Raw genomic sequence first — 27,746 nt, 5'->3', positions numbered from 1 at the left:
AAACGTTAAGTTGGATATTCTACTCCATTAAGGCCTCTTCCCTAAGTGTTTTGTGTATGCAACTCCAATCTGATGTCATGGTGGGGTGCAGTTTCTGCAGTGTGTTCTCAATGTGGGCTTTCACTGGCTTGAAGGTTTGAAGACGAGCCAGTTAAAGCCTGCAGCATTTTGAAACGTTTTATAAGCTCAGAACTTGGTGAAATGAACACGTTAATTGAACTTTCCAAAAATTATGTGAGGTTCACAACTAGTCTCATTAATTTAACTGCTTTCTGATCTTATAAAAATGTTTCAAGAAAGAAAGATAACACGTATGGTTTGCAGAAAAGCTTAAATACTGCCTGACTGTGGGTGGAAAATGCAGACAAGTTTTTCTGCTGCTTTGATTAGCTCTGGAGGCTCTGGTGTTAAAGGCAATTCCACAACTTTTAAGTTTAAACCTTTTAAACTTGAACTTAAACATAACTATTACAATTGAGTATGTGTAACAGGATCAGTTCTATTCCATATTGCACCTACTGATAACAGATTCATAGACCACTGTTACTGAATGAAGAAGAGGGCCTGAACACCCTTTCCGAACCCTATTTCTCTCGTTATTTCAGAAGCCACTTAGAGCTGTCTCTTTTAGGAAGCTGTTTCCATTTGTGGGACGATGTAGTGCATAGTGCAGGTAGTCACATTCTAAAATGAGGACCAAGTAGGACTAGCAACAGCCCTGCTCAGAAGCAGAGGCAGATTGAATATAGGACATTACCCTGGAGTGTTCATCCTGGAGGCGTGCTCTCCCATCTCCCGTCGCCTTCCCTCCTGGCACTATGTAACACTCCTCCTTCAAAACAGCTGGGGCCTCATCAAATCAAGCCTCATAGTGGAAAACACATGCATGTACACATACATGTACACCCATTACATACCACATAATTAGACCACAAGATCCAGTTTGCTAAAATGTCCTTGTATAATGTATAATAACTCTTTCATATGGATACAAGCCTGAAACGGATATTCGTTTGGCCATAACATGCTCTTACATTTTATATGGTCCATGTCTGCAATATTGGATTTGCTGTCATTTGTAAACATTTGTATATTAGTTAAATGTATTAATGCTTTATGCATAAACAGTATAAGTCATATGTTTAAATCATGACACACTGAATACAGATTTGAGTCATTATGCTTATTTTACCAGTCATGTTAATTGGAAGTAATCTTGTGCCATCATATAATTGGGTACTGCATAGCAATTTTTTATTAAGCAATATTGCTGTATTAGTAAGTGCTATACATAAACAGATGAAAAGGCGCAGATACCAAATAAGGAATGAATGAACAAAAAATCAATAATTTTGGTGGTAGAAATATTAATCAATACAAATCAAAATGCATGCAGAAATTGGATTATAATATTTTTGCTTGCAGAAGTAATTGTTCTGCAGTGTACATCCACACTCATTACAATTACAAAATTGTTTACATCTGGACTGTGTCAAGAAAGGAATGAATATTGCTGCAACATTCCACTGCCCCTCTGGGCTTGTAATATAAAACTGTGTCACCATGTACTCTCAGAATTTATATATGTTGTCAGAGATTATATCACACTACCCCTGTGAATGGTTCACTTTATAAATATCAGTAATCAAGCCTTCAAAAATACTGACTTTGCTATATTAAAAAAAAAACCCAAGCAGGTATTTTTAATATACTATATATGGGGCTACCACCGTTCACCTACCCAACCTAATCAGAATGGTACTATACTGGTACTTGGATTTATGAATTGCAAAGAAATACAAAAAAAAAAAAATTATTAGACAAATCCATAATCTTGAAAACATACTACATTCAGATGACATCCTTTAGTCTATCACATATTAAACACTATTTTAGAGTATTCTGAGGTAGTATCCTGTACCCCAAACCATATTGAAGTATATTGCAAGGGAACTAATGTGAATTTTGATTCGATTTGAGTGTGCAACATTTCACCGTAAATATTGCTCTACACCCATAATATCAGAATAAGATCTGGGCATTATACATTAAACAGTGCTGAGAAAATTATATATATACTGTATAATATACGCTCCATAATATTCCGCTCTGTACTCCACAGTTTTTGATTTGCAAGCAAACAATGCACATAGTGGTAAAAGTGCAGATTCTCTGCTTTTATTAAAGCATATTTTAATAAAATAAACATTATGATCTCACCTTGTAGAAATAACCACACGTTTCATACATAGCCCCCATTCAGGGCTCAATAATGTTTGGGACAAATGGCCTCATAGGTGTATTTGATTAATCAGGTGTGTTCAATTGGTTTTTTGCTGCAAGTATAAGAGCTTTAGGTATCTAGTCTTGATTCTAGGTTTTTTATTGCCGTTTGTGTCTGTTGTTACCATTTGTCAGCTTAAGGACCAGGTTTGTGGCAATGAAAGTCAAGGAAGTCTTGATGAGGCTGAGAAATAAGAAGAAAAAAAAAACCTGTCAGAGACATAGGCCAAATCTTAGGCTTACAAAAATCAACTGTTTAGAGCATCCTTAAGAAGAAAGAGAGTACTGGTGAGTTCAGTAATCACAAAGGGCCAGGTAGGCTAAGGGAGATCTCTACAGTTTTTGACTGATGAATTCTCACCATAATTAAGAAACACCTGTCTGACAGATCAGAAACACGCAGGATTGGCTGTGTTGAGCCGCGTTTCCACCCAAAGTACCCGGAGCTTTTAGTCCCAGGAACTACTTTTCAAGGAACTAAAAGGTTCCTTCAGCCCATTGTTGTCTGAGTTTCCACCGCAGTCTAAAGATCCGTGAAGATTAGGCAAATTAGCCCGCTGACATATGAAAAAGCAACGGCTGTTTTACACATCATTTTTGCGCGTGACTATACAACAACGATGACGCCATATAAATTTTATGTAATCTTGTTTAAATTTTTTAAGCTTCTCCCGGCACTGTTTCCCGGTGTGAACAATGTCCAGCTAGCTTAACTTGCAGGAGATTTTCGCGTACTCCTTATCATTGCGGGTCGCCGTTTCCAGTTCCCGCTGGATTTCGTCCTCAGCATAAATGCTCAATAAGGCCTGGACTTCATCGTCGGCCCATCTGTTGTATGATTTCTTTTGTAACTCCATGTTGATGTGTCGAAGCACAATGAACAAAAAACAAACTGGTTTGCGGCTGCAAATTTTAAAAAATGGCGGTTGAAATATAAATGCAGCGAGTACTCGACCAATCAGAAATGTTCAGTGTTGCAAGCCCCACCCCCAAAGTTCCTGTACTTTTGGAAAGTACTACCCCCCGAGCAGGGACTTTTTGGGGGGTAAAATAATGTCCCCGGAACTTAATTTAGACCCCTGTGGTGGAAACGCACTGAGCTCCTCAAAAGGTTCCTAGTTCCTGGGGAAAGTTCCTGCAGTGGAAATACGGCTTTGGTGACAATTGTCTGTGGAAGACTTAACAAACAGAACTGCAGAGGCTACACTGCAAGATGCAAAGCCTTTGTTAGCTGCAGATACAGGATAGCGAGGTTACAGTTTGCTAAGAAGTACTTAAAGGAGCCTGCAGAGTTCTGGAAAAAGGTCTTGTGGACAGATAAGACCAAGAATCACTTTTATTAGAGTGATGGCAAGAGCAAATTGTGGAGGCCAAGAGGAACTGCCCAAGATCCAAAGCACCCCCCTCATCTGTGAAACATAGAGGTGGGAGTATTATGGTTTGGGCATACATGGCTAAAATAAGTACTGGCACTCTTTTCTTCATTGATGATGTTACTGCTGATAGCAGCACCAGACTGAATTCTAAAGTGTACAGATGCATCTTATCTGCTCAATCTCAACCAAAGATATTTATGTCTGTAGTGTATGTGTGTCCTATAAAGGTAGCAATTTTTGAATAGACAATCTGAGCTGTTGTTTGAGGATAGCTTTCTGAGCTTATTTTTTTATTGGCATCTGTACAGGCTTGCTGGAGTAATATGGAGTGACTGTCACACTGCTGGCTTTCTGTGGCCTTTTTCAATCCCACAGATCTACACCGGTCCCTTGGTGCCATTCCACTGCATTCATTTACCCTCTGCCAAGAAAGCAGATACAATGAAACTACTCAACAGGATGGCAATCACTTCCAGCTGTCGCTCATTTAAGAGCACAGGGACTCCTGCACCTATTTATATGAGTAGGATGTAGAAATATGAAAGATGGCGGCATATAAAAATAAACTCAATGGGGGGAAGGGTAGTTGTGCTCCTATGGGATTGCTGACTGGGGGACATTGTTCTCCTCACTGTTTACTGGTGTGAGTGATGTCACGCCATTAACACGGTATTCTTGTCTTTAGGAAGGAAGGATTTGCTAAAGAATTTTCCAAGCCATTTCTGACATCTACCATTCTGTTCCTTTTATTATCTTATCGGGAGTAGTAAAGCACCTCAGGAGGAAGGAAAATGAGTTTGAAATGAAAACGCTATTATTTGCTTTGCTTCACTTCCACTATTGTTTTTCTGCACTGTGAGTTTGGCTTTCATTTGCAGTTCACTCAAAGTGTGGTGAGGTGGTACTTGGTTCAGTGCCTAGCCGAGATGATTGCGTTACGAACCCTCCTGCACATGCAAATCAAAGCTGACGCCAGGACAGAGTCACAGCGCGGAGCTGATGGAGCTTACAACTACACAGCGGGTCGGCAGAGCCAAGAAAAATCTGAAAGCGCTAAAAGAATGCTGCTGTCAGCGACACGAGCAGTATGCAGGGATTGAGGGAAAACATGAACCCTGAGAAAGAACATAGGCTTTCTGCCCAGCACTGTCACGCTAGCAGTAAATAAGCCGCTACATGGAAAAAAACAGCTCACGTTGTTCAAAAGATGCGTAACTGCTATCCCCAAAGGGAGCTGGAGTGCTTGTGTGTTTATGATAGAAACAGACGTGGGGGTGGGATTGTCCCTGGGGGCCACTCAATCTGAGGTCACCCCTCAGTAAACTGTCCAGTTTATTCAAATACATACACGACCATCTTTTCTGTACGGCATTGTAGAACCACTCATGAAAATGTATATGTAAATGTAAACATGCCTCCCTAGAAATGTGGGCGATTGTGTGTAAATGCACATAAATCAGAGTAGGCTCTCTATTGTTATGCTGCAGTCTATGAGGGATGGCTTTTATGCTGGCAGATTGTATCTGTACATCTGCTGGTCTGCTGTTAAAAACAGCAGAGCTAAGAATAGCAAAGGAGGAAAATGTCCATTTCTCAGGCTGTCTGATCTCACTAAATGTAGGAAACACGGGGGGTGGGGGGGGTGCAACACTTTAAACTGACACTGAAGCTCAGTGCACTGAACTGCTAAGATGCACTGACTGTGCAGCTGTGCTACAGAGTGAAAAGAAGTAGCAGCTGGCTGGATGCGGTTTGAAGGGCGTGCACGTTAATCTACGGCCCTTGCACCGATGATAGCACCAATACAGTGGTTCCCAACTTCGATCCTGGGGGAGCCCTGTGTATGCTGGTTTTCGTTCCAACCACAGTTCCAATCCTAGAATTTTAACAAGCTGTTCATTTTTCTTAATTAGGTGCTTTTCATGTCTGGAGGGATTATTTACTTTCTGAAGCTGTATTATATCAGAAACAGTCATGCATTCCAGGAAGAGTAACAGTCTGATGTTCCTGTTATTCTTGATATGCTATATTGCAAACAATTACAGCATGAAGACACTTCGCTTCAGACTGTACCTGGACTAACTATCACTACTTGCAGGGCACTCTAGAATCTAGGATCACTCTTATCACTTGCATCCTATCTTGTTCCTCTAGACCTTTCATATTTCACTTTTATCTCCATCCAGAACTTATATTGCACTTGTATCATTATTTTGATGTTGCAGCTCATTGTCATGCCTCCTAGTTTGACTTACCATAAACTTCTGACCTAGCCTATGCTTACTGTGTGAACTGGACTTAATGTGTTCATGGCTGTTAATAACAGTTATGAGTGTTGTACATTATCAGACCTGTGTTTTGCATTTGTTCCAATGACCATTGGTATGCACTTCTTGTAAGTCGGTTTGAATAATAGCATCTGACAAATAAATGTAATTAGGTGCCTATTGATTGACCTAAAAAAATTGCCTTTTTAATGGAATTGTTTGCAATATAGCTGTCTGGATCTGAGGTAGGACTCAAAAGCAGACCCGAAATATCAGGGAAGAACTTGGCAGTTTATTATCATACAACAGAGCAGCAGAATCAGCAAACAGTCTCGTAAATCACAATCCAGGCGAAGGTTGAAAATCCAAAACAGTCCAAAAATTCCAGACAGACAAAGGCACAAAACAGGTACAGAGATCAGAACAGGCAAGAATTCGTAACCAGAAGCAATGGTAATCAGGAGTCAGGCTAAATTCGTAAATGGCGAAAAGCGGGCAAATTCAAAAACCAGGAAGTACAACTAGACAAAAGTGGCATGAATGGTACACCAGGCACGATCTGGCAAAGACTAACTGAGCTAACAGAATATATAGCTAAAGAAATGAGTAAATGAGCTGCAGGTGGAGACGGCGGCAGAGGCTTGATTGAATAATTTGGCTGAGGCAGACTGGCGGGAATAGGGGGCGGAGCGTGGGTGGGAACCAGGAACTCAAGGAATCTGAAACAAAAGCAAACACCATGCACGCACCCACACACAACTCATGCCTACATACAAAAAAAAACAAAAAAGGAAAACACAACGGACAGTACCCCCCCCCCCCCCCGACGGACACCTCCTGGTGTCTCAGAATGAGGGTGGTGGAAATCCCGGATAAGTGAACGGTCCAGGATGTCACGGGCAGGGACCCAGCTTCTCCTCCAGACCATAACCCTCCCAATCAACAAGGTACTGGGAACAGGCGACTGGATGTATTCAAACATCCAGTCGCCTGACTGTATAGGCGGGCGTGCCATTGATGAGTCGTGGGGGGGTGGAGCTGGGGTGGGGGGGTGAGTGAGGATCTTGTCGTACGGGCTTAATCCGGGAGACGTGGAAGGAAGGGTGTACACGGCGAAGGGAACTTGGCAGCTTGAGGCGGCCTACTGAAGGGTTGATGACCCTGGAGATGAGGTAAGGGCCGATGAACCGGGGCGCAAGTTTATGGGAGCCCACCCTCAGCGGAAGGTTCCTGGTGGACAACCATACCCTCTGCCCACATCGGTAACGGGGAGCCTTGGTCCTATGCCGGTCTGCTGCCCTCCTCATCCATTCACCGGACCGGAGCAAGGCCTCCCGAGCTTGCCTCCAGGTACGACGACACTGCTGGATAAACACCTGGACAGAAGGGACACTGGCCTCCTCCTGGGAGGGGAACAGAGGGGGCTGATAACCAAGGCAACATTGGAACGGGGACAAACCAGTGGAAGCCACAGGAAGGGAGTTGTGCGCATATTCTGCCCAGGCCAAGTTCTGACTCCAGGAGGATGGGTTCAGGGAGGCTAGGCAGCGCAGCATGCGCTCCAGGTCTTGATTGGCCCGCTCCGTCTGGCCATTGGTTTGGGGGTGAAACCAGAGGATAGGCTGACAGATGCTCCAACGAGTCTGTAAAACTCCTTCCAAAAGTTATAAACAAACTGAGGGCCTCTGTCAGAAACGATGTCTATAGGTAAGCCGTGAATGACCAGAAGTTCAGCAGTCTCTTTAGCAGATGGGAGTTTAACCAGAGGAATGAAGTGAACAGACTTAGAAAAACGATCAATTACTGTAAGGATGGTGGTGTTACCGTTGGAAGGGGGAAGACCAGTCATGAAGTCCAGGGCTAGGTGGGACCATGGACGTCTAGGCACCGGCAGGGGTTGAAGCAGCCCAGCAGGGGGTTGGTTGGAGGACTTGGGTACAGGCACAGACATGGCAGGCAGCTACGAAGTGATTAATCTCCTCAGCCATTGCGGGCCACCAGAACTGCTGTCGAATGAAGGCCAGCATTCTTCTAGCACCTGGGTGGCAGGTCAACTGGGAGGAGTGCCCCCACTGGAGAACCTGAGAACGTACAGATCTGGGGACAAACAACAAGTTAGCCAGACCGTTATTAGGAGAGGGTTCTTTCTGCTGGGCAATACGCACCGCGCTTTCAACGTTCCACCCCACTGTGGTCGCTAAACATTTAGCTGGTAAGATAGGCTCCTGTTTGGGGCTCTCCTCAGAGATGCAGAACTGGCGGGAGAGGGCATCGGGTTTGGTGTTCTTGGAGCCTGGTCTGTAAGACAGTGTGAAATTAAAACGGGCAAAAAACAGGGCCAGCGAGCCTGACGCAAGTTGAGGCGTTTAGCTCTCCTTATGTACTCTAAGTTCTTGTGATCAGTCCAAACGAAAAAATGGGATCTCGGTGCCCTCCAACCAGTGACGCCACTCCTCAAGGACCAGCTTCACTGCTAGCATTTCTCGGTCTCCAATGTCGTAATTCTGTTCAGAGGGAGTGAGACGTTGAGAAAAAGGCACAGGGGTGAAGCTAGTTATCGAGGCCCGAGCGTTGCGACAACACCGCCCCCACTCCCACATCGGAGGCGCCCACCTCCACAATGAACTGATGGGAGGGATCTGCAGGGGTCAGAATAGGTGCTATAGTAAAGCGCCTCTTGAGCTTGTTAAAGGTCTGATTGGCGATGTCTGTCCAATGGAACTTAATAGCAGTAGACGTAAGGGCAGTAAGAGGAGCAGCGACCTTACTGTAATCCCGCACGAATCTCCGGTAAAAATGAGCAAAGCCCAGAAACCTCTGGAGGTCCTTACAGGTCTTGGGGATGGGCCATTCCGACACCGCCCTGACCTTACTGCCGTCCATCTGGATGCCTCCGGCGGAGACGATGAACCCCAGGAAGGAGACCGACTCCTGGTGGAAGGCACACTTCTCAGCCTTTACATACAGCTGGTTCTCCAACAGCTGTTGTAGCACCCGCCGGACGTGCTGTACATGCTCTTGGACAGACTTGGAAAAAAAAAAATCAGAATATCATCAATATAGACAAAAACAAAGCCGTTTACCATATCTCGTAGAATGTTGTTGACTAGAGCTTGGAACACAGCAGGGGCGTTGGTAAGGCCAAACGGTATGACCAGTTACTCGTAGTGTCCGGTAGGAGTGTTAAAAGCGGTCTTCCACTCATCTCCTTCTCTAATGCGGGCCAGATGGTAGGCGCTGCGGAGATACAGCTTTGTAAAAACAGTCGCCCCCTGCAGGAGCTCAAAGGCAGATGACATGAGGGGTAACGGGTAATGATTCTTTATGGTAATCTCATTAAGACCCCGGTAATCAATGCACGGTCGAAGGGAGCCATCCTTCTTTCCAACAAAGAAAAACCCTGCACCAGCGGGGGAGGAGGGGCAAATAATCCCGGCAGCCAGAGACTCACTGATGTATTTGTTCATGGCCTCGACCTCTGGGGGAGACAGCGAGTAGAGACAGCCCCGGGGTGGTGAAGTACCAGGCAGCAGGTCGATGGAGCAATCGTACAGGCGGTGTGGGGGCAGCAAGGTGGCTCGGGACTTGCTAAACTGTCCGTAGATCCAGATATTCGGGAGGAACCGAAGACAGGTCAGGGTACTCCTCCTGAGGCACTGGGGGAGAGGGCAGGAAACACTGGGCAGACCGGAGACAGTGGGTGTGACAAAAGGGACTCCATCCCATTACAGAATTCTCTGTCCAGTTAATGTGCTGGTTGTGTTTGACCAACCAGGGGTGGCCCAACACCACAGGAACCTGGGGTGAGTCTAGCAGATGCAGAACTCTCTTCGCAATGGTTGCCAGAAAGGAGAAGACTAACCGGGGCTGTGACGTGGGTAATGCTGGCTAACCTCTGTCCATTCAGGGCACTGGCCATCAAGGTAGTACGGAAGGTGGCGACAGGCAGTCCCCATTGGGCGGCCAGGGAAGCATCGATGAAGCTCTTGTCTGCACCGGAATCAATCAGAACAGAGAGGGGGCGCTGCTGACCCCCCCACGAGAGAGTGGCGGGTAACAGGGTCCGTAGGGCTGGGGAGTTCAGGACAGGGGTGATGCTCACCAGTAATCCCCGTTCTACTGGCGAGCGTTGTCTTTTAACAACGCACAGGTGGCGACGAAGTGTCCAGTCTGGCCACAGTAAAAACAAAGCCTCTCGTTCATCCTCCTCTGCCTCTCTGCAGGAGTCAGGTGAGTGCGGTCAACCTGCACAGGCTCCGGATCACGCAAGGGAGTGGACCTAGAGACCGGAAAGACATGTGAACGTAATTCTGAAGACCACAAGGGGGCACTCACGGTTCTCTCCTGGCGACGTTGGGTTAGCTGATTGTCCACACGGATCATCAAAACTGGAGGGGAGCTCACAGGTAACGATCTCATCCTTGATGTAATCGGCCAGCCCATTGAGGAAGTCATCGTAACGAGCAGTCCCGTCCCATTCACTATTGGTGGCGAGAGTGCGGAACTCAATCGCGTAATCGGAGACAGACCGGCAACCCTTGCGTATCTGGGGCATCTGGCGACCAGCCTCTCTCCCATGCACGGAGCGGTCGAACACCTTGCGTATCTCTTCAGCAAACGAACTGTAAGTATTGCAGAAGTTAGCACCGGTCTCCCATACAGCAGTTCCCCACTCCCTGGCCCGACCCAACAGCAGGGTGATAACATGCGCGACCTTCGCACGCTTCGTAGGAAAAACGGAGGGTTGTTGATCAAAGATGTGTGCATTGAATCAAAAATGACCGGCATGTACCTGGTTCACCAGCGTAGTGCTCCGGAGGAGACAGGCGAGGTTCCCAGGCTGGGAGGGCAGGCGGACTGATCGGGGAGGGTCGGTGGTGGTGACGGAGTGCTGGCTTGTGACTGCTGGAGCCGCTGTAGCTGAGCGGTGACCTCCGTCATAGTACTGGCGAAGGACTCCAGCGCTTGCTTTACCGACTCCAACTGGTGCTGATGTTTGCCCAGCAGGGCTCCCTGCCGTCCCAGGGCTGATTGCAGCTGACCTAGGTCCGCTGAGTCCATGTTTGGGCCAGATCGTACTGTCAGGATCTGGGGTAGGACTCAAAAGCAGACCCGAAATATCAGGGAAGAACTTGGCGGTTTATTATCATACAACAGAGCAGCAGAATCAGCAAACAGTCTCGTAAACCACAATCAAGGCGAAGGTCGAAAATCTGAAACAGACCAAAAATTCCAGACAGGCAAAGGCACAAACGGGTACAGAGATCAGAACAGAAAAACAGGCAAGAATTCGTAACCAGAAGCAATGGTAATCAGAGGAGTCAGGCTAAATTCGTAAACGGCGAAAAGCGGGCAAAGTCGAAAACCAGGAAGTACAACTAGACATAGAAAGTGGCTTGACCGGCACTGAGTAACACCAAGGCAAGATCTGGCAAAGACTAATTGAGCTAACAGAATATATAGCTAGAGAAATGAGTAAATGATGAGTTGCAGGTGGAGACGGCAGCAGAGGCTTGATTGAATAATTTGGCTGAGGCAGACTGGCAGGAATAGGGGGCGGAGCGTGGGTGGGAACCAGGAACTCAAGGAATCTGAAACAAAAGCAAACACCATGCACGCACCCACACACAACTCATGCCTACATACAAAAAAAAACAAAAAAGGAAAACACAACGGACAGTACCCCCCCCCCCCCCCCCCCCCCCCCCCGACGGACACCTCCTGGTGTCTCAGAATGAGGGTGCCGGTGGTGGAAATCCCGGATAAGTGAACGGTCCAGGATGTCACGGGCAGGGACTCAGCTTCTCCTCCGGACCATAACCCTCCCAATCAACAAGGTACTGGGAACAGGCGACTGGATGTATTCAAACATCCAGTTGCCTGACTGTATAGGCGGGCGTGCCATCGATGAGTCGTGGGGGGGTGGAGCTGGGGTAGGGGGGTGAGTGAGGATCTTGTCGTACGGGCTTAATCCGGGAGACGTGGAAGGAAGGGTGTACACGGCGAAGGGAACTTGGCAGCTTGAGGCGGACTACTGAAGGGTTGATGACCCTGGAGATGAGGTAAGGGCCGATGAACCGGGGCGCAAGTTTACGGGAGCCCACCCTCAGCGGAAGGTCCCTGGTGGACAACCATACCCTCTGCCCACATCGGTAACGGGGAGCCGTGGTCCTATGCCGGTCTGCTGCCCTCCTGAGTAACACCAAGGCAAGATCTGGCAAAGACTAATTGAGCTAACAGAATATATAGCTAGAGAAATGAGTAAATGATGAGTTGCAGGTGGAGACGGCAGCAGAGGCTTGATTGAATAATTCGGCTGAGGCAGACTGGCAGGAATAGGGGGCGGAGCCTGGGTGGGAACCAGCAACTCAAGGAATCTGAAACAAAAGAAAACACCATGCGCGCACCCACACACAACTCATGCCTACATACAAAAAAACAAAAAAGGAAAAAACAACGGAAACTCAGGCAGACGTCCTGACAATAGCACAATAAGCAAAATGTGAATATAGAATTTTTATTCTTCATTCCATTCCATGGTATTTCTTACATAATGTGGCTTAAGAGGGTAAGTAATTCCTCTAAACATGAAGAACACGTAATTCAGAAAATATACGTAACAGATTTTGGAAATGCAACTCAATGGTTGGAATGAAAACCAGAATAGACTGGGGGTCCCCAGGACTGAAGTTGGGAATCACTGCACTAGAACCTTGATATACAAGTGAATATTACTGTAGTTTTGTAATTGTACAGCAATGACAGGACACCATAAACAACTGTTTTTTTTTACTGCAAAGTTAACTTGAACTCGATCCAGCAGTAATGGAATTGAAGCCCCTATGGCTGGTGCATCTACATAATAATTTAAAAATGGTTTAAAATAAAAAAAAATGAATCAGCAAATCTCCCTGACTCTGCAGATCTGATGTGAACAAAAAATGTTTATTTAAACAATTGAAATTAATTTGTTTAAATAAACTGCAGGATTTTTTTTCCTTTTCCTAGATTAAATACATATCTGCAATGCTGTAGACCAGTGGTTCTCAACTCGGGCCAGAAAGGGCCGGTGTGGGTGCAGGCTTTTGTTCCAACCAAACAGTTACACATACAATAAACATGTAGTAGAATTGAGTTAAGTTATTTTTATAGCCTATTTTGGCTGCATTCTGTTTGTATATTGAATATTATTGATGAAGTCATTCATTCATTTTTTTGTCGTGTTACTAGGACAACAGAAAGTATTTTCCCTGCATATGAAATCTGAAATGTAAACATTGAACACAGAAATGTCTAATTTTTCTAAGCACTTTGCACAAAAAAGTAATCATTAAATTGGTGAAAACACATTTTCTTTTTCTGGAACTTCTGACCACCTTTTCTGTATCTCAGTATGGCAAGAACAGATGCTGCACTAGATTAATTTGGGTTCAGGCTTAGGTTTGATTAAGTTGCATACACCCTAAAAAGTGACTAAGTGCATTTTACTGGATCTCAGCCAATGCTTTTGCAGTGATGATAGAGTGTCTATAATGCCTCAGCTCTTTATAGTCAGAGATGTCTATAATACCCCAACTCTTTATTGGCTTTCAGGGAAAAATATTGTTAATTCCTAAAAACAATTACCATTACAATTTTCTCCTAGTGCTTCCATGTAGTGAAGTTTTCTGTTTGCAAACTATGATGTGTAACTGTAAGAATGAGCATTGTGCAGACTGCTGGAGTTGATAGAGTGCATGCACTCCCTCCTCTCTTACCATGCAGGTTGCTTCCATAGAAGGATATCAGCACTCAGAGCTACACACACCCTACACCCCTCCCTGAGACCTGCACCCCTAACTACACCCCTCCCTGAGAGCTGTGGCTCCAGCTCTGTTTAGTTTTCTGCATGAGAGCGGTGCGCGTGTCCTTGCTGTGACTCCCTGTGAAGCTGGCCAGCTCTGCACAGCTGGATTTAGTAACAGCTTTGAACGTGTGGGGGAGAGGGGAAAATGGGGAGTGTTGGAATTTGGGGAATGAGAGCGGAGCTTGGTCTTACTCCACTGAATTACATCTGCTCTCCTAATTTCAATTCTATTTTTCTAATAACGCAGGTCTTTACGTTCCCACTCAGAACCACCTCATAAAGACCTTGTGTGAGGGAGAAGATGCTGTCTGACTTCAGACCCATCTTTTTGGAACCCATTAATTCTGAAACTCCAGGGCTGATTGGGCTGTTATTTTATGAGGCAAATTAAAAGGCAGCCACGGTTGTCCTAGGAACAGAGTAGGTAGACTTGAACAGTTGGCATCTTTGCTGGTTTATAGATAAGTCTGGTCCAGATAAATGCTTTCAGAGTAATGAAAGGTTTTCACATTCTGGTGGTCGGTAGATGGTCATTCAGTGGGATCTGGTGTGCCCTTTGTTGTGTCTGCAGTGAATGAGAGCTATGATTAAACTCCTCATCCATCTCCCAGCTTTGTTTATACATGTTCCTGTCTATAAGTCAGGTTAGTTAAAATGTAAAATATGGCCACATCTGTATTGTAATGGAGTCCAGGGGCTACAATGTGCTGAAACTATGCATTGAATTTTGAATCCTTCCCAATAGAATAATATAGGTGCAATTTGGTGAAATAAATTCTGATTTAGTTTAACTCTAGGGTGCTAGTCTATGGACAGGTGAATGTAATTCAAATTCAAATATCTAGCCCATATATTATTTTTAGAGCTGTGAGTTATTTTCTTAACCTGTAGTCCTGTCCTGCAACCCCAAGAGGAAAATAAAGGATTTTCTGAAGTCATTTGTTAAGCAATAAACACATGGCAGTACCTTAACTGTCTCAATTAATCATTGAGTTACCACAGAGGTATCCAGTCTTATCCAAGAGGGACCAGTGTGGGTGCACACTTCTGTTCTAACACTGCTCTGTGATGCCTGATTCAACTAATTCTGCTTTTCAGTACATTGATTTTGATTAATTTAATTTGATTAATTACATTTTTGTATTTTAATGCCACAAGTGCAGTGACCTGCAAACAGTAGGCTTATATTCACACACCCACACACATGCACATATATAAACACAATATAAATTCATTAGGGTGCTGATAGGGACACAGTTTAATATTAATGAATATGACATGTCGAAAATTACTTACAGTACCAGTCAAATGTTTGGACACACCTGCTTAAACCAGTTTTTTCATGATTAAAAATGCTTTAAACTGTATAACCTTGTCTATAAACACTTAATATTTAATTATATGATATATGTACTTATATAAGCAGATAATCTTAAGTGGATTGCATTAAAAAGTTTGATTTTTATATCTGTACTTATATAAGCAGATAATCATAAGTGAATTGCATTCAAAAGAGAATTTTTCATATTTAAAAAAAATAAAGACCACCCGCTATATTTCAAAATGCATGGTAATCCTACATCATTTTCATCACATGCAGCACCATATATTTCCAATGGAGGGTAGAAGGGTGAAACTGATGTAGGAATAAATCCCATGCATTTTGAAATATGGCGGGTGGTCTTTATTTATTTTTAAATATGAAACATTTTACAGGTCCTGGAGCACCTGTTAAGATAGATGTCATCATGAACACCAGTACGTACCAAGATATTTAAATAACAAAACAATGCAACCCCCCCCCCCCCCCCCCCCCCAATGAGCTTACAAGATTTCCATTTTCATTTAAAAATTAAACTTTTGAATGCAATTCACTTATGATTATCTGCTTATATAAGTACAGATATCATATAGTGAAATATTAAGTGTTTGTAGACAAGTTTATAAAGTTTAAAGCATTTTTAATCATGAAAAAACTGGTTTAAGCAGGTGTGTCCAAACTTTTGACTGGTACTGTATGTCATAATGAATACGAGGGCAACAAAAACTAGTAGTTCAAACAGGATTTTTTGAGTGAAAGCTATTTCAAGTGCCAACCATTTACATGCAGACACACCCACACACAAGTGCGCACACACACAGACACACACACAGAAGGCTTGTGCCTAATGAAAATGGTTAGCACTGCAGCACCTTTGCTGCCTGAAAGATCAGACTGTGTTTCTGTATACTGAGTGTTAGTATCAGGCTGAGTGATAATTAGATTTAAGTAAGCTCTACTTAGCTATGTTATGCCATGCCTAGCACCATGTAATAATCAAATAGCATCTTTGTTTCACCTAATATGCATTGCTCACCTAACTTATGTGTAGTATTATAGCATGGCAGTTATGCTATGTAATAATCCTGGACTGGCAATAATTGTCATGCTGTTTATATAATCATAGTTATCGAATATTACCTCAAAGATAGGACATTGAGGAAAGGTCAAAAGGTACAGTTTTTAAGTTGAACTTGAGGAGCAACCCCCTTAATCTATAGTATAAAACATCTAAAAATGACAAGTTGGTAACTGCATTTTGAAAAAAAGAATCTGTCAGTACAGTATTTGGGTCTTTATCTGCATCTCTGTATTAGTCAATGCATCTCTTGATTTAAATGCATATCCCTGTCTGTTGTGTTTGATTGGATCCTGCCGTAAGTGTGTTTGAATCCCACCCTGCCTGTTGTAAAAGTAATGGTCTCACTCATGGTTATATATGGTGACCCCGTGCTCTTAGAACTCTCTTTGTTTTGTGGGTTGACCAGAGTATGATATTATGAAAAAAATGTTTCTTGAACTGTACTTGTAACTGTATTCAAAGTTGGAATTAATTTCTTGTTGTTCATACAATAACTATTTAGACATTTAGCGTTATGTTAGGATTACATTGTTCTAGGTCTCATATTATGGTTTCAGTTTAGTTTGGATGCACTATGGCTAAATGGTTCTAAATGGTGCTGAGAAATTCCACCTGGGACAGAATGTGCCTGATAAAAGAAATTTGATGACTTTTAAGTCTGTTTAGAAGAACAACAAGTAGAGCCGTCTGTCAGTTCTCAGCAGCCTGATTTGGCTGTGACTCCCCCTTTTACACACTCCCTGCCATGTGCTCAAATGTTCGCATGCAGAGGTCACAAGCCAAATACCTTTAACATGATACATGCTGTAAAACTTTGGTAAATAACTCACGCTGTGCTTGGATTTTTGTTTGCATCACACTCTTCATGCAGGTAAATCATACATTCCATGTTTAGTTTCCAGCAGAGTAGAGTGCATTTCACAGCCAGAATAGTTTTTTTTTCTGTTTACGGGCAGTCATTTGAAAGCTCATTACACCATGCTGTGCAGTATGTATGCGAGAGGCACAGCAGTTTGTGTGATTGAGGTACAACATGCGATGTGCTTTTGAGAGTAGGGTTGGGTGATGTCAATGTTCTCACACTCATTCTGTCCTTGAAAAACAGAACAGGGGTATACGATAATGTAACATTTATAGTACAAATTACTGAATAAATGAATCGCAATTTATTTGGGCTGAAAAAATCAAAGATAAAACAGTTGGTCACAGTTAATAGAATAAAATAAAATAACTAGCTATCTATGAGAATAAACTGTAAATATCAAGCTTAGCTACTTAGATACATTATCTAGCTAGTTAGGCTAACTAGATTTGTATATTTAGCTTTGCTAAAGTTAGCTACCTTCATCTAACTAGTGAACAAAATGAGCCAACTTCACGAGTATTGTAGCTTCTGCAAACACTGGTGAGTGGAGTGCAACTTCTGAACAATAGTATGTCACATTCCTTTCTCACTGTGGCCTACTTCAGCATTGTGGGTTCTTCGGTTCTATGGCTTGCAGACATGCAGATTTTTGAGCTTTATTGCTTTATTGCCCATAAGCAGTACCTCCAAAAGTGCACTAATCACAGATAATGTACAGTCATTACCGCAGACACTGATATGATACACAGGAGACGCTTATCTAAATAACTAGCCATGCTAAGTTATCGCCGATGGCTAACATAGTTGCTGGGTGAGGAGCAGCTTTCAAGTATAATGAGCTGAGACAGAAACAGAAAACTGCTCAACTGAAACAGGTGATTGCCCCACCTTGCACCATTTTTCACACTATTCCAAAATAATTTGAGAGCAGTGAAGGTCCAGAAGAAGAAGAAAAAAAATACTTTGGGCATTGCTACATAAAATAATTGGAAACTTCCTCTTGTAACCAAATGTCTTTGGTTCAAGTTTTATACATACCTTGTAATTGTATATTCTGAGTGTATCTGTAAATCATTCACTTTTGAAAACAAATGTATGTGACTTGATTAATGGATACAAAAATGTGACTGGATACAACAGAAATATTTTGGGTATTTTTCTACATTACTTTTATTTGGCAGACACTTTTATCCAAAGCGACGTACAAAAAGTGCATTTCATGGTCATGGACAACTACAAAACACAGGTTCAATAAGATACAATACTTATTTTGTACAGCTATTTCTAGCCAAGAACACAGTTTAGTTCACACAGTAAACACTATTCTGACCTAACCTCTGCAAAGCTAACTAGGCAGAAGAACAAGCTACAGTGTTAGGACAAATACAAATTACAAAAAGGGCTGGGATGGGGGAACATGTAACGAGTGTCATGAAAAGGGGGGGGGGGGGTGGATTTAGAATGAAATATACAGAGTGGTGGTAGTTAGTCCAGGTATAGTCTGAAGAGCTGAGTCTTCAGACCACGGCGGAAGATGGGTAGTGAGGGGGAGGTTCGAAGAGGAATTTCTAATCCAGAAGTGTGTTTTTTGGTGGCAGTTTAGTAGTCAGTGTTTCTGAGGGTACAGCAGATGGCGTGTAGCGGTATAGGAGGCAGTGTGTATTGGGGAGTTACAGTAGGAGTAGGTTTGGGGGTGGAAGTGCTGTGTAGCAGGCAGTGTGTCTGAGGGTACGGCAGGCAGTTTGTTTGGGGGTGCTGGGGACAGGGTTGGGTTGAGAGCCTCTGCACAGCTGGGATACGTTTCCTGCTGCCATCAGGAATTCCCTGATGCATACTTCCCAATTTGAGTTCTTTCCTCAGCCAAAAGGGCACTTGGGCAGTGCGTGGCTGAGCATTTATGAGAACTCTGGTCCACAAGGGGCTGAGGGAAAGGGTTTAAAATGTCCCTTATGGATTTCTCTTGTGAGAAATGCATAGGGGGCACTTTATGGTCAAGTAGTTGTGGCAATACACTCAATTGCCTGAGGGTCATAGGTTTGAATCTCAGCTGGAGCACTCTTTAGAAAAGTACTTTGCCTCAACAATTCCTTTAATAGGTCAGTTAAAAGCACTGTACATAGTCCTACATACAGTGACATTCCAGAGTATTCCAGAAAAAACCTTTGCTTTATGTGTCTAAGAGTTGACACCACAGAAAAAGCAGGGAAATTTAAGCTGGAAATTCATTCTTATTTCATATAATTTTGGACAACGTTTTCTGAAACACTGATAGCTAGCATGTTATTCATCTTAAACAGAAAAACAGTAATTTGGCTGTACAGTTATGCATTATTTATTTACTAGAATTGTTTGTTATTTTATAATAAAGGATTAAAATATAATTTCCAGTTTAAGTCCATGTAGTTTACTCAAATTCCATCTGCAAAGAAGAAAACAGGAGGCACATAATTGCATGTCTCCTCATAGAGAAATGAATATGTAATGTATTAATAAGAGCCAGTTTAAAAGCAGAAAAATGATTTGTAAGACATTACATCGATGTATCCGCTTTTGATAATTATTCCATGGCACCATTGCCCCATATCCTGTCAAATTCATCCTTTTCATACAAATCATATTTCTCAAAAAGTGCTCAGTATACTCTACCATGTTTCAGTCTTTGGTATTTTCAGGAATGCATATAGACTCATGGTTTTAAGGGTATACATGTTATTTTATCTTTCCATTGCCCATTTTTCTTACAGGGATAGCTTGCTCCCAGGAACTGAGGTTAAAAAAGGTTAAGAAGCCTATAAATAGTCGCAAATTGGTCCTGTGTCCTTTAATTCTAGTTTAAAATCCTGTCACCATCTCTTTGACCCCTTGATTGATTCTTTGCCACTTCTGATGCTTCTTTTCAGATTGGTATGTATTTTCTTTGCAGCAGCACTAAGGCTAGCAATCATCGCAACCATCAGGATGTGTATTCACTAAGCATCGTCAGTGAACGACAGAAGAGACTGTTAAAATAATTGACCATGATAAAATTTAACTACAGAATTTCAAACCTTGAATTGTAATTTTAACTACATACATGACATTCACCTTTTTTGACATTCACCTTTTTTTCACCTCTACTGCAAGCAATTTAATTTTTTGTAAAACTATTTATTTAACTATGTTGGGGTTCAAATGTGCCAGCGATATACAGTATATGTGTATATTTTTTACCCATAGGAAATAATACAGTAACTAACACTAGTTTTTCAACCTTACAACTATATCTGTGCAAGATAAATGCAACATAACAGCTCAGATTTTTTATGTGAGTACATTTCAAAATACTGCTGCATGTTCAAGGTCCTAAATGATCGGACCAAATTTAACATGTGGCTGTGGCTTGTAGACATTGCTGTTGGTGATGGTTTGTGCTTAAGTGGTGGAAATTACTTTATCAGCATAAATGACTGGGTTGTTGGGATAATTGTTTGACATGTGGTTTGATAAAAAAAAAAAAACTATCAACCATTTGTTGGAGAAGGACTGAAGCACATGTGAGAAAACATGGAGAGACAAACTGGTGGCTCTATTCATAACAATAAGTGAAGAAATGTCAATGGCTTTCAAAACAAATCAGCAACGATTTGCAGGTGCTGCTTATAGCCATGTAGCGTGTTGAGACCAGTGGGAGTTTGGATAAAATTACACTGAGTGAGAAGGGTGAAGATATACAAATACTCCACATACTGAGCTGGTGGTTCACCTTGGGAGGCAGGGAAAAGTGGCTATATAGATAGAAGCTGAAGAGATGACAGATGTCCAGTAAGGACCACTGTGTTGTGAAACTGAATTATTGTTGGATAATTGCAATTGGTTTGAGCTTTGACGATGAGAATGTTTCTCAGCAGTAACTATTGTGCAATGTATGAATAAATTAACATGGTTTCATTAGAACACGCTCTGAAGAAGGCTTTCTAGCTGAACTACATTAGCTTTTCCTTTGTATTATTTGTGCAATAAAAGTTATGTACCTTTTGTAAACCTATTTATTGGATGATCTGCCTTGTTTGTTTTTGAGAAACAACCTAGAATTTTTCGGTTTAACAGTTCCCTGAATTTTACTTTTATTAAAGTGAGATCTTCTTTAATAGTCTGAAGAGATTCAGTGCCTGTAAATCTTACCATCTGAGATTAAACTGGAATTTTGAAATTGACTTGAAGATTCAGTACAATTGAGCTGGTGGGTGACTCATCCTGATTATGCTTTATACCTGGGCATGGATGAGCCTCACGGTCTGGTATTGAATTCAGAAAATACCAGTGTTGACTTTAGCCGGCAGCCCCATAGGGCAATGCATTGGTGTTAGTATCAACCAGGGAGGGAGGGTTTTGGTTGGCTGGGATGACAGTGTCTCATCACGTGCCAGTGGCCCTCACTAGTCGATTGGGCACTTGGGATTTCGCTGTTGAGCTGCACATGCACATGAAATCTTTTTCTGACTTCATAACTTCATGTCTGTGTGAGCACGACTTGTTTGCAAAATGGAAAGAAGTGGTGGCATATCTTGTGCTTTAGATAAAAGCACATAGATTGGACAACGATTTTAGTGAGTGTCGAAGTATAGGCATGACTGGCCTTTCAAACCTGTGCATATTTCTGAGGACTTGAGCGCAATGAAAGCGTAGCTTAATATACAAATAGCATTTCAAACACTTTACTTTGTGTTCCTCTACAAACAGAACTGGGCTGTAACAAGAGGGATGTAACATACAGGGCAGTTTTGAGGAAACAGCTGGTGCTGGACAGTAGAAATTAACCTTGGTTTCACAGGTCTTGTGTTACAGTTCTCCGGGGATCCCTTTCACTGGAAAAAATCCTCAGGCGTTCTTTACACAGTATTGCTTTTGATCTCTCTAAATATACAAAATAATCAATACAGATTCCTCTTATAGAACCATCTTTCTCCACCCTCTGAATAATGAGGTATATGTCTAAAAATCCCTGTTAGCTGTAAGCTTGAATGGCTATATGAGTCATTTCATTTCTGGTGATCACAGTGCCTCCTGACTGTGAGGTACAGAAGACATAGTTGTAAAGGCTCTATACCACCTCACCTATTAAAAGTAATAGGCAATCAACACCAGCCAACACCACCCAGTCTAGACTGGTGCCCTGGGTCTTGAGCTGCTCCAAAAATACAGGGCTTAATAGGCATGTAGGAAAGGGGCACCAGGCGGAGACAGGGGGTCAGGGAATATTAATAACTGGTCGGGCCAAGGATAAACAATGACACCCAAAGATGGATATCACTGGTTCAGCTCCAGCAGAGGAAACTCTGGTTCAAGCAGGGTTATTGTTGGCCTTCTGGTTCATGGTTAAACACTGGACCTCAGCACTGTAATGTACTTCCACATTGTCACAGTGTAGATCCCTCTCATGGTCACAGTGGTCTTCACCAGTTTCAGAGAGCACAAACTACCATTTCCAGACACTAGTTATTTTCGCGTTGCAGACCTCCGGTCAGTGCTGTGGAGGGCTGTGCCTCTGGAGCTGGTCCAGGTGGACTGCAGCCCTCGGTTGAGCACAGGCGTCACTGACTGTGATAAGGTGGGGAAACACTGCTGACTGAGTCCCTGGGTGATGCTGTGGTCAGTTGGGCGCCAGAGCACAGTTGACACTGGCATTCATCAAGGACCACATGACGGATTACTACTTTAGTTGGACAGCCACCAAGGGGACCCATATTATGTTATTTTGCTTTATGTTCCTTTGTGTCTTGTTTGATATGTTAAGATACTACTGAAAAAGTAAAAATAGTTCAAATACTTTTATGTCATTTAGATATCAGTCCAATTTTAAGGCTGAATAGATTGTTGGAATGTTTGTCTGATTTAATTATTTACTTACATATAGACTAGAGTTGCTTTATTACCAAAATTAGGAAAGCCTAATATTTGAATGGTAATGCTTTGATTCTTATTTACAACAAATCCTACAGTGCTGAATGATGAATTCCTTCCACAGTGGTTTCTACGCATATTGTTTATAAGAGGAAAATGAGTCCCTTCCAGGTGGTTTTTGTCAATTCATGTCCTGTCCCAAACCAAACGCCAGTTTTATTCTTTCCTGTCATAACTCATTTAGTGTTGCCGGGCTGCAGGTAATGGGTGTCCTGCAGAGCTGGGCAGCTCTGGTGTGCAGTTACCTGATGAGCAGTGTGCGCATTTAGACTGGGCTGGGGAAGAGGATGGGTGGACACAGGAAGGCTGCGATAAAAAAGAGAAAAAACACAAAAGGCAAGCAGAGCCGCTAAAGGAAAAGGAAAGTGAATCTCTCCTGTTTGCACTCAGGGACTGGCTGAGCATAGGCAGCCATCAGCAAGACAGAGAGACAGACATCGCCCAGCTAGCCAGTGTGTGATTTCCTGTGCTGTGAAATGTATTATCCCATCCAGTTGCTCACTGGGCTGGACAAACCATAAATGCCCACACCCTGCTCCCTGAGATTCAGTTTTATTTAAAGCCTATCAAATATTTAGTTTCACTATTTCCAAATTACATGCCAAAATAAACTTTTATCATTGTCCTGTTGCTTTTACATTACGATCCATTTTTGGTCTCTCAACTTAAGTCATCTTTTGAGGAAACAAACTGGTATGATTTTTATGTTAAGTGAGAATATATTTTTGGCAGAAGAAAAGCCCAGCTGCTTATCCCAGCTTACTGGTCTAGACGTTATACATGGCAGGCTATAGGCACAGTTGGTTGAGAAAATATGGCAGGTGTTCCATACCGTAAGGCCATGGATAAATGTAGTGTGGACTTTCCCCCCAATTCTACATGAAGGATCTTATTTGGCAGTTGGCAGAGACCCTTTAAAGGGGAATTCCACCACAAAACAACATTTTGAGGGGTAGCTGATTAATTTTCGCTGTGTGGCTGGCCACAGCTATCTCTGTACATTGATATCGGCAGTGAAAGGTACAAATTTTGGTAGAGGTATGCGTCATAATGACATACACCTCTGCCCTTTCTTATTTTTTAAGAACTACAATGGGCGGGGTCATTTGAATTTGGAGATGCCTTCGACATAGGCAAAAAGAGAGATTTGGGGTAGCTGCTGTTCCAGCTGTAAACAGCCTTTGTCTCCTCTCCCTCATTCTCTTTCACCACTGGTATTCTATAAAAACACATGTTCTTGCCGGATTTATTATGACTGCCAAATATTGCACAAGTCTGAAATAGCTTGATATGAGGCACCTGCATAAATCACAGTTATTCAAATCGTAGTTATGTTAAACCCATGTAATTTGCCCCACTGAACCAACATTTTCTTTTTAGTGAAACTTAAGCAGTAAAATGAACTGGACTAACTGGTGGTTATCTTGCTAACGAGTAACATTACCCTCTCCCCAGCCAAGCAGTAACATCCTGTCACCCAACCCCTCCATTTTTATTCAGGAGTGGCATCCTGGACCCATGCACTATAAGAACCCGTTGTTGTAGTCTTTATTACAGTTGGTACCTGGATCATGTGCAGTAGTTTGGGCTCTGCACTCACTACAGGTAGAGAATTGGCTGAGAGCTCATTTTAATCAGGAGAACAGCTATTCTTCTACATGTAAAGGTTAATTTTATGGTGGAATCCTCCTTCAAATGCTGAGCCCATTGCCAAGCAAGAGGTCACAATAGCCGCGTTTCCACCAAAAGTACCCGGAACTGTTAGTCCCAGGAACTACTTTTCAAGGAACTAAAAGGTTCCTTCAGTCCATGGTTGTCTGCATTTCCACCGCGGTCTAAAGTCCCGCGAAGATTAGGCAAATTAGCCCACTGACGTATGAAAAAGCGACGTTGTCGTCGGTCCATCTGTCTTATGATTTCTTCTGTAACCCCATACTACCACCGAAGTAGCCTACATTATTTTCTAATAACCGGGACAGCCCGGAGGGATTTATTCCACTTATATACAACGGGTTACCAACAATGATTATATATGGTTACTTTTGTATTTATTTATTTTTTATTGATTTAATCACCTGGAATTGAAATATTCTTCTGCAGCCGTTTGGGCATATTTTACCGTTGTCAAGCAAAACTGTCATTGGTAGTTGAACTTGGACCGTTGTTATGCAACAAATAGGATATAACAGGCCAATAGTCAGATTGTAACTGTTTTATATATCCTCTCAAACACATTCATTATGTTTTTATGCGAACATTCGCTTTCATGTCTTGACATCCGAAGCGACAGAATGCATTCACATTTATATGTATAACTGGCAACAACAGCAGAAAACATGCACACGTTGTAAACAATTTGCTGTTTGATTACTTTCTCATCGTCAATTCCATATAGGCTAATCGCAAAATGACAAGAATAGAACGAAAACTCGGACTTGCGTGAAAATTTAAATTAGTAGTGGTACAGCCACCGTTTGCTTTCCTTCGAAGTTACTGCTAGCCGAGCAGCGAAGTGTGCCCTCCAGATGCGAACCATGCACCATAAATTAGTCCATAGTCTTCCTGGTCTTTTTGTGGAATTGAAGAATGGCAGAGTAAAATTACGGCAGTCTGAAAAAGCTAAAGGTACGATTACTAGAATTAACCTGTTATTTTACCCTGACAAAAAGTGCGGAAGGTGATTTCCAGTTTGCTTTTACTGTATCACCAATGTGAATTACACAGAACTACTGCATACCTCACATAACTGTATCAAACGTTTTGAGTCAATTACAACGGGCTAACAAAGAAAATCCGGAAGAAAATATTCAGCAACCGAATTAATCCGTTTGAATGTTTTGGTACGTAATATGCTGTCCCAGCACGAATGCTTTTTATAAAAAAAATGTATAAAACGAATACTAAAGCAAGAACAGAAGAGCACACATTATAATTCCGTTGGCAGGCTATAACCAAAACTAGGCTACTGCGCCGCATAACATACAAGTTTGATTTGAAGTTATTATGAAAATAAATTGGTTTGCGGCTGCATATTTTTAAACATGGCGGTTGAAAATAAACACACAAAAATGCTGCGAGTACTCGACCAATCAGAAATGTTCAGCGCTGCAAGCTCCACCCAAAAGGTTCCTGTACTTTCGGAAAGTACTACCCCCAAGCAGGAACTTTTTTGGGGGGTAAAATAAAGCCCCTGGAACTAAATTTTTGACCCTAGTTCCTGCGGTGGAAACGCACTGAGTTCCTCAAAAGGTTCCTAGTTCCGGGGTAAAGTTCCTGCGGTGGAAACGCGGCTAATGTGTCTGCAAATAACTGAGAAAATTTTAACTATGCTGTCGTAGAAACCCATCTATCACTTACACTATCATTTGTGGGGTTAATACATGGATGTTCAAACAGAAGCATGATGAGATTGTTAGCTTTTTATTTAATGCCATATGATAAATGACACTGAATTTTAAACACCATTAAACATATTCCAGTTTGATGCTAGATGCATTGCAACCGTGTGGTCTTCCCTGCAATTATGCCTACTGAGTGAAGTATTAACATTTGTGAAGAGGTAATACCTGTGTAGTGCAGTGTCTATTAAGGGAACAAATTTCATTAGTTTATGAAATTTTCCCATGGTTGCACGTTGCTTAAATACATAAAGGTCAGTCTAGGCAGCAAGCCACCGGTGCTGTAGTATTGCATTTGTAGTTGGTGGTCAAGAGGAAGTTTCGATAGAGGTTGCTTATTTATAGGCCTTTTCTGATATGATAATAGTTGTTCAAGGTGATTGATGTGAGATGGGTTGCACAGGGTGGTGGATGAGAGGTGGGTTACTCAGGATCATGGATTTGAGATGGTTGCTCAGGGTGATGGATGTGCGACGGGTTGCTCAGTGTGATTGTTGTGAGATGAGTTGTACATGGTGATGGATGTGAGATGGTTTACTCAGGATGATGGATGTGAGATGGTTGCTCAGGGTGATGGATGTGCGATGGGTTGCTCAGTGTGATTGTTGTGAGATGAGTTGTACATGGTGATGGATGTGAGATGGTTTACTCAGGATGATGGATGTGAGATGGTTGCTCAGGGTGATGGATGTGCGATGGGTTGCTCAGGGTGATGGATGTGAGATGAGTTGTACATGGTGGTGGATGTGAGATGGTTTACTCAGGATTATGGATGTGAGATATGTTGCTCAGGGTGATGGATGTGAGATGGGTTGCTCAGGGTGATGGATGTGAGATGAGTTGTACGTGGTGGTGGATGTGAGATGGTTTACTCAGGATGATGGATGTGAGATATGTTGCTCAGGGTGATGGATGTGAGATAGGTTGCTCAGGGTAATGGATGTAAAATGGGTTGCTTAGGGTGATGGTCTGCTCTGCATGTTTCCGCAGAAAGAGGTGAAAGACGTGTTCTCAGCCATCGTGTTTGAAGCAGTGTACAGCCTGGGTCAGCACATAGTGCCTGGACAGGAGGACAGAGATCTGCCCTCCCTAACTCCTGTACTTCGCTGGAAAAAGGGAGAGAAGATTGCGCAGAGGAACCAGGTAAGACACCAACTGAAAACTTATTGCAGTTTGAATTTGAACAGCCTTTGTTGAATGTCTTACAGTCCAAGTATATGTTCCCATTCCCAAAATGTATCCTACCGTTCTGGGTCAATTTATAGGCCTACAGTTTACTCTGAAAGTGAAATCTGGACCTGCAGCTCTACTATAGAGGAGACGACAACAGCACCCAGGCAACAGGGCGATTAAAATATAATTAAGACTG

At 42.6% G+C, this 27,746-nt stretch overlaps 1 protein-coding gene across 1 annotated transcript in view; it reads left to right on the top strand.

Annotated features, from left to right (window-relative positions):
- The window catches only part of itga9 (integrin, alpha 9), a 130,466-nt gene that overhangs the window by 51,862 nt on the left and 50,858 nt on the right, over window positions 1-27,746 (top strand). Inside the window, exon 16 of the mRNA XM_035432676.1 lies at window positions 27,368-27,520. Within this exon, the coding sequence (XP_035288567.1) occupies window positions 27,368-27,520 (153 nt within the window). The remainder of the gene's footprint in view (window positions 1-27,367; window positions 27,521-27,746) is intronic.

This window comes from Anguilla anguilla, chromosome 1 (assembly GCF_013347855.1).
Source record: "Anguilla anguilla isolate fAngAng1 chromosome 1, fAngAng1.pri, whole genome shotgun sequence".
In the NCBI taxonomy this organism is placed as follows: domain Eukaryota; kingdom Metazoa; phylum Chordata; class Actinopteri; order Anguilliformes; family Anguillidae; genus Anguilla; species Anguilla anguilla.
This window is presented reverse-complemented; position numbering and strand designations above follow the sequence as displayed.